This window comes from Exserohilum turcica (genome assembly GCF_000359705.1).
Source record: "Exserohilum turcica Et28A unplaced genomic scaffold SETTUscaffold_13, whole genome shotgun sequence".
In the NCBI taxonomy this organism is placed as follows: Eukaryota; Fungi; Ascomycota; class Dothideomycetes; order Pleosporales; family Pleosporaceae; genus Exserohilum; species Exserohilum turcicum.
Genome location: NW_007359948.1, coordinates 1,336,397 through 1,344,521, shown reverse-complemented (window position 1 = coordinate 1,344,521; position 8,125 = coordinate 1,336,397). Strand labels below are relative to the sequence as shown.

Below are 8,125 nucleotides of genomic sequence, written 5' to 3'. Positions count from 1 at the left end.
GACGCTGTTACGACTAGCTGAGTCGTGATCTTGCCTATCATGAAGCCAGCTTCGTCGAAGTGTAGACGTCCTCGTCACAGATGCTGTACTTAGCCTTTGTCTGCTCTACAAGCTCAAACTAGCTCTTGATTAGGACTAGATCTTCACATAGAGCTCTCTGCCTATCGTACGCTCGATTGAAACGCGTCGTAAGACTGTCTGTACGCTTGACAAAGTTGGCTGGCCACTTCTGCCTAACCTGGCCAGCGCCGCGCGCAGCCAGCAGCTTATCAGCCATATCGCGCACAGCAGCATACGTGGGCGCAAATCCACGTAGATCTAGATCAAGTATATGATCAACTATCACCTCCTCTTCTAGCTTAGTGAGCTTCTTTGAGTTAGGCTGGCAATCGCGTCGAGCAGGTATACCAGCGCGTCGGTGGCGGATTGTTCGTTTAGACACGTTGTAGACAGCAGCAGCGCGACGATTACTTTGTGTTTAATAGAGATTAATAGAAGAAATAGCAAGCTGAATATCTGCTTTATTCAAAGCTAATTGAGTAGCGCTACGTTGAGCCATTGTTCGTTGAGATAGGAGAGGTGCGCAGGTTTGGTGGGGTGCGGCGCTCGCTTGCCTGCGGCGCTCGCTTGCCACATACGTTACTTCTAATAAAGTTTCTGTTTACATTACAATTAATCAATAATACCCTCGCATAAGCACAACACTTACCAGACCAACTTGCACATAGAAACATCGAACCAGTCGCGTCCAATGCGATAACATCCCTAGTGTCAACATAAACGGTCGCCTCCTTTCACCTGGGAAAAAGCAATCCATCCCACGCTCTTCCTTCTTCATAATCATCATCCTATTCTTTCCTTTTCCCTGCCCCTCACGCGTTTCGTCCTACTTTTTTTTTGTTCAGCCTTCTAGACCGAGAAAGAAACCATGTATCTACCCCTTTGCAGGAACCGCTTTTCCGTCACAATGCATGGAGAATAAAAACAAGCCATGTGGTTTCGAATTGCTTTGGTTATCCGTTTTTCCATAATTAGTAGGAGTAGAGGCTAAGTAGGGATGACAGCTAAGTACCTGGCTTTGATCCGTGCATTGGCAGTTTTCACTCGGATGTGCTTTTTGGATATCTTTAGATAGGGATGCTAAGTATGAGGCGGAAAGTGATAGACAGACATATCTTCGCTGAACATAGCTTCTAGAAGCATAAGACGAGATGCGGATTACTTTTGGAAAATCACGCTGTATCAAGTAAGGAATCACGATGCCAATGATTTAACTTGGATCTGTCTATAATTACATGAAAGTAAATACTGCGCCATCGTGACCGGAATGTCTCACCGTCCGACAAGCACACGCTGGCTCTTCCTCGTCTCAGTCACATAGTTCCTCTTCTCACCCGTCACAAGCAGTTGGACATGGCCCTTGGTCGTGGGTGCATACTTGACCGTTGCGCCCTGCTCGACGCTAGATGCTTTGCCAACAGGCTTACTGTTCAAAACCCACTGCGCGGTAAGCTTGACACCTGGATCCCAGCGGCCCACGCTCCCAGCTACTTCCTGGTCTACCTTGGCCTCGTTTGCGTCAATCTTCGGGTCTGCTTGACGTGCGACAGCGGCCCGACGACCACCGTATTTGATGACATCTTCCCAGACATTACCCCGGGTAGAAGGCGCGGTACAAGCAGCACAGAGCGGCTTGGGGCCGTCAGGAGCATGATCTTGAACCCATTTCTCCACCAACTCGAGGTAGCTCCAGATATCGCGGTCTTGGTAGTTTCCACCATGCGGCTTCTCGGGCAGAATAGTCACGTTGGCCCAGCCAGCACCTCCAACAGCACCGGTGCGCTTCTGGAACTCCACGACACCCTCATTGAGGAAGTAGTTGTCCCATGTCCCCACGTAGATAAAGATACGGCCAGCCAGTGCCGTGCCGAGTTTACGCGATGAGTTGAAGTTGGTCACGACGTAGTGACTGAGATCAAAGGGCTTCCAGTACTCGACGGCTTCAGGATAAATCTCGCCCGTGACCTTATCCCAGGGCTCCAGAGGATAGTTGTTGTAGCCCTGCACGCCGAAGACGGCGTTCCAAATGTCCCACTGGTTGAAGGAACGGGACGCGGTGCCAAAAGTAAGTTCCCAGTGATTTTCCTGTGCAACTGTGGCCAGGATAACCTCGGTACCATTCTCATGCGTCCGGATGCTGGGGACGAAGCTGCCGTCTGCGCGCTGGTACGCGTTTGCGGCACTGTACAGCTCGATATCCTGATGGCGGTGGAAGTCGAGCGAATCGGGGTAGGAAGAGAAGCAGGCGCCAAAGAGGTCTGGGCGGTAAATGACATTGGCAATAGACCCCCATCCTCCGGTAGACCCTCCGTCCTGGATGCGTGCATAGGGTGCGCGAATGGTGCGGAAATGCTCCTCAATGTAGGGGATAAGCTCCTCGTTGATGGCATCGCCGTAAGGTCCTAGGTTCGCGGTATTGACAGCATACGAGTCATCGTAATACGGTGTTTCGTGGCGGAAGGTAACGGTGATGAACTTGGGTACCGGGCGTGCGGCCGTGGTGTTGATAGCAGGAACAATGCCGGCGTTCCATGCCGCTGTGAAATCCTTCTTTTTGCTACTGCCATAGCCATAGGCGCCTAGATCATCAGTCCAATGACCTTGGTTATAGATGACAGGATACCGCGTCTTGGTGTCGTTTCCGTTGTAGCCAGCGGGCAGCACGACATTAGCACCAACGTACATGTCGCGGCCCCAGAACTTGCTCAGCTTCTTGCTGCGAATCTTGATGTACTTTATAAAGTCCGTGTCTGCGTAGTTGCCTTGGTGACATCCGCCAATCTCATTTCCATCGAAATTGGGAACGGCGGTGATGTTGTTAAAAGTCAACTCGAGAGTTTGCATGCCCCCGGAGATTTTGATATCCGTAACTGGCGTGGTTAAGCTCCCATAGCCATTTACGTTGGGCGCACCATCACCACATGGAAAACGGAGGCTGACTTTGGATCCATCGCTGCGCGTCACTGTCTCGTATCTGGTGAGGAAGGCTTGCACACTGTAGGTGCCTGGATCGATATCGTTCATACTAACGTTTGGCCAGCCAAACACATCCGTTGCGGCGGTGCCATTGCTTCCGCCTGTGAATATGACGGTTTTGTTTGCACCAAAGCCGTAGACATTTTTTCCAAAAATCTTGTTGGGCGATGAGGTGACATCCGTGTCGTCGAGAGGATCGGTCCCGTTAGGGGCAAACATCAACACAATGCGGCCATCTGTAGGAGCGCGCAAGAGGCCGCTGGCTATCGAGAGTTTGACATTGAGGTTGGCGTGATACTCTGCTGTAGGAAGAGCCGATACGCCTACAGCGAGCGAGGCGAAGAGTAAGGACTTGAGCATGTCGCATGGAATGACTGCAACAGGATGGCAAGGTGCAAGAGACTTCAACTGATATGACCGGCGTTGGGAGATTAAGCTTTTATTTGATGCGGATCTCTAAGCAACAAGGCGTTCTAGTCAAATTAAGAAGGCGCCAGGACGTGTTGGTCTTTAGTGGAGCCTTTGGAAAAAACGCCCCCACTCATCAGGATTTGACTACTGTATGAGAGATTGATTCAACACAAGCAAACCTGCGACTACTGATCGTTCTAGCGCAATTCCAGAACAGCAGTTTCCACTATCAACCGCGCAGGAACGAGTGCGTCTCATGGAAAGAACTCTAAGGGTGTCTACTCCATCAGCAGGAACAGGCCGATCTTTCTTCGCAGAGGATTACCCGATTAGGCATCGGTCGAGTCATGCTATCTGGAGAGCCTAACCTCGACTAATCAGCGAGACAGATCGACCGATAACCGTGTTCTGTGGATATCATGATACTAATCCTCTATTCCAACCCAACGACACTGGCTTGTGTTCATTGTCGGGCCAGTACACCTACGTCGTCGAGCTATCTTGACGCCACGACTTCAGTGGACCGGCATACCTGCCTTGAGGATTTGCCAAGATGATTACACGAGGATTTATCAACATGCGTCAGCTTGCCATCCGATATGCAAGACTAGGTACTATAGGAGACATTCATGAAGAGAACAATGTCCTAGTCAACAACTTGCATCTTCCGAAGAGGATTACCCCTGCGGTTCGCACGAGCAGACCACGTTATTTGATGCAAATACCGAGAGATACAGGATGGTGTTTTCAACGCCACAACTGCAGGTGTATCTAGTACCCAGTTAGGGGTAATGTCTAATCTAACGCCGCCAACCTCCCCTTTCCCACGCACAATCTCCCAGAAGACGAGGGCTAATAGAAGGATTACTTGATTCTACCTATCCATCATCTCCGCGAAATTTGCATCGATAGTAATGGGAAATTGCGATCTGAAGCCAAGCTGCCTGTTTTCGTCTTGATTACGGAGGTGTATATTCCTGGGCTCAACGAATTGAACCTACTACAGTCCTAATAACTTGGTCTGCCATGCCCTTTAGCGCAGCATATCCATCGTATCCGAAAACACCAACTGCCGGCTGGACGCACTTACATTCCGGAATCTTAGCAAGAGGGTGATCTGTTCCAGGGAATAATGGCTTCCGTGATCAAACGTGCATACTACATAGTGGCTGCGCAACAACATTGAAGATTTTGACTAACTGTACTATAGACGGGTACTTGGGTACCATTGATTGCACATGCCATTCATAAACATCTACCATACAAGAAAATTTACCTCGCATCCGTGACTCAACAAGTCCAGGCCATGCCCAGTACATGCATTCAACAACTAGTAACCCGCCAGCTGCTCCATGAGCCAGCCATATACCCATGTCAACGCCTCGTAAAAGCCAGACTCACCCCTACTTCAACACCATACCAACAACCCTTGGACACCGAGTCTCTGGTCGAAACAGCCGCTCCATGCACTACTGCGTTCCAGCCCAGCCTGCAACCCAGCTTAGTGCCGCGATAAGTAGAGACAATCATCACGTGAGCATGCGTTCTTTTCCCCGCGTTTCCACGCTGTTTTTCTTCAGTTGCATTTATGTGCATACAAGTCTGCCCTTGGACTTACCTCTTGCCCTTGCTGAAATACCCGATCTGATCAGGCGCAGACATTTGCATGAATACATAGGGAAGCCGGGTAAGTATACACCACACTCCGACATACCAACCCCACCGCCTATTTCCCTTTTTTTTCAAATTACCCTGCTGCAATAACACCCTCTCACCCCTCACCATGTCAATCTCCAGCCAGGATACCTGAGGATGCGGCGTACTATAGCAATCCCTTGATTCCAGCGTATTGGGCGTAGATATATGATATGTATGTATATGTAGGCGTAGCCGAAAAAGGTATAGTGTAGCCCCGTATCCAGCGTATCCGACCCCACGCGTCGACCTACATACACGATAACACTTGTGTTACGCAAGGGGCGAGCGGGGTCCTAGTCTTGCTGCAACACGATGCGAATGCGAATGCCGATCATGGCCGGGGGCGACGGATGGACGTGTATGTATACTGTAGTCAGCGGGATGAAACAGCGTAGTAACGCTCATGGGTGCAAGCGAAGTCCCGGGATGCGGCAGCAGCGGGGATGTGGATGTGTACCCAAGAGGAATTGAGGAGAAAGCAACCCTGCATGTGCATAAAGTTTATTTGAAGGAATATTAAGTAAGTAGGCGTGGTTTATTACTTAGCCACAGCTATACATACATTGTTTCCCCTTCCCTTCGCAGAGTAAACTAACGGCTAATCCTGTTTTTTTTCAGTCGTTGCTCTGGTAAATACTTTCTGTGTGTCTCCCTCTCTTTTTTTCCTCGTTGCAAAAGTAATCTGTTTGTTTGTTGATCTATTTCCGCTTCAATCACAGTACTACCAAGCACGGTGTCAATTTTTTCTTTTTCCCAGCAAAACATGGCGCCCGCTGCAGCTCCAGCTCCAGCTGCAGAGCCAAGCTCCCCCAGCGCTGTCGCAGCGGTCGCGCAAAAGTACCAACAAGAGGCTGCAAAGCGGCTGCGAGACGACGGCATCAAGCAATTCGAACCGCTGCATTTCAGCGACAACGAGCGCCTGCGCAGCCTAGTCGACGATCGATGGGCTGACCATGCTGCGCTCGACGCATTGCCTGTCCCTGTTTCCGCGCATGAACGAATCAAGTTTCTGGTTGTTGGCGCGGGGATAGGCGGCATTGTCATGGCCGTCAAGCTGCTGCAGAAGGGGTTCCGTGCGGCGGAAATACTTCTTGTCGATGCTGCGGGAGGCGTAGGCGGGACGTGGTATTGGAACCGGTATCCGGTAGGCCCCCATTTGCATGTGCTTGCTGCTATATTGTAGAAGGCTGACTACGGCAACACCAGGGCCTGCATTGCGATGTCGAGTCGTACTGCTATTTACCTCTCCTGGAAGAAACGGGGTACATGCCGCAGCAAAAGTACAGCTCGGGCGTCGAGATCCGCGCCTACTTGGAGACGGTAGTGCAGAAGTTTGGATTGGGCAGTCGAATCTTGTTCCGTACTCAAGTCAACAGGCTGGAATGGGATGATGCGGAAAAGGCCTGGAGAGCCAACGTGACCATGCGCCGTGGCTCTGACGGAACCCAGGAGACGGGCCTCTCGTTCTACGCTGAGAACGTCACCATTGCCAACGGCCTGTTTCCCTATGCCCAAGTGCCAAAGATAGCTGGATTGGCGCACTTTGGCGGGGAAATGCTGCATACCGCGCGCTGGAATTACGACATCACGGGCGGCTCTTGTGATGAAACCTTCCCGGAACTGAGCAAGCTCAAAGACAAGGTAGTCGGTATTGTTGGGACGGGCGCCACTGCGATCCAGGTTGTGCCCGAGCTTGCCAAACACGCAAAGGAGGTCTATGTATTCCAGCGCACGCCTTCGCAAGTATTCGTCCGGGGCCAGCGAGAGACAGACGGCGAAGAGTGGCGCCACAGCATCGCCGCGAAACCAGGGTGGCAGCGAGCTCGTATGGAAAACTTAGGCCTGGCAGTCGCGGGCCAGATGGATCCAGAGAAAGATCTTGTTCGCGACGCGTGGTCCGAACTGGAAACATTTGGCGTCCTCATTGGCAGCAATCGGTTCGGATTGATTACACCTGACAAGGTCCCACAGCATATTGGAACTGTGCTTGCAATCGATGCAAAACATACCGAACGGGCTCGCTCGCGCATCGCACACACAGTCAAAGACAAAGATACGGCAGAAAAACTGACGCCCTGGTATCCGACATGGTGCAAGCGCCCAACGTTTAGCGACACATATCTTGACGCCTTCAACCGCGAAAACGTCCATTTGATTGATACAGACGGCGCCGGCATCAGCGGCTTTACGCCAAAAGGCGTCGTTGCAAATAGCCACGAATACCCAATTGACGTCCTCGTCCTGAGCACTGGGTATCGTTCGCCGGGCGTCGGCGGGGATCCAGGCTCGCGTACTGGTACCGAGATTGTTGGTCGTCATGGACGCCCCTTGGCAGACAAGTGGGAAAAGCAGGGCGTGTCCACTTTGCATGGTGTGGCGACAAATGGGTATCCTAACATGTTCTTCATAGGGGCAAGCCAAGCCGCCGCCCCTGTCACTTGGACCCATCTAGTCGATATACAGAGCGAGCACATCGCTTCCATAATAAAAACAGCTCAAGGTCGTGCGGGAGACGGAAAAGGAACCCCTATTATTGAACCTTCGGTCGAGGCAGAGGACGCGTGGGGTATGGCCATTGCCCAAGGTTCGGCTTTCTTTGGTGCATGTGCTATCTGCACACCCAATTATAGCAACCAAGAAGGCCAGGCATTCAAAATGCCTGCAACCAATGACCATGCAGCAATGATGAAAAAGGCAAAGGCAGCCATCTGGTACCAGGGGTTGGTCTACTTTGGTCAAATGCTGGAGAATTGGCGCGAGGGCGGACATTTGGACGGGCTAGAGATAGTGGTAGGCTGAGACAGATAAGCCGAGGCCATCGACCTGGGATATTAGGTGTGTCTGTTGCAGTTGTCACGAAGCATAGGACTACCATGTCAGCTTCTGAAACAAACTTATGATATGACGACTGTATTTGGTTGAGCTAGTTGAAGGGAGACATTTGCTAGTATTCGCCAATAAGGGATAACGGGGATCAGTT

General features: G+C 51.2%; 2 protein-coding genes across 2 annotated transcripts; one reads left to right on the top strand and one right to left on the bottom strand.

Annotated features, from left to right (window-relative positions):
* Positions 1 to 1,332: 1,332 nt before the first annotated feature.
* Positions 1,333 to 3,396, bottom strand: SETTUDRAFT_159825 (uncharacterized protein; the record flags this gene model as incomplete). Its single annotated transcript, XM_008025030.1, has 1 exon — positions 1,333 to 3,396. One exon carries the CDS (start codon positions 3,394 to 3,396, stop codon positions 1,333 to 1,335), a length of 2,064 nt encoding a protein of 687 aa, XP_008023221.1.
* A 53-nt stretch (positions 3,397 to 3,449) lies between these two features.
* SETTUDRAFT_176113 (uncharacterized protein) lies at positions 3,450 to 7,944 on the top strand (the record flags this gene model as incomplete). Its single annotated transcript, XM_008025029.1, has 3 exons — positions 3,450 to 3,538; positions 5,959 to 6,289; positions 6,352 to 7,944. The coding sequence occupies 3 exons, from the start codon at positions 3,450 to 3,452 to the stop codon at positions 7,942 to 7,944; spliced, it is 2,013 nt and encodes a 670-aa protein (XP_008023220.1).
* Between the last annotated feature and the right edge of the window lie 181 nt (positions 7,945 to 8,125).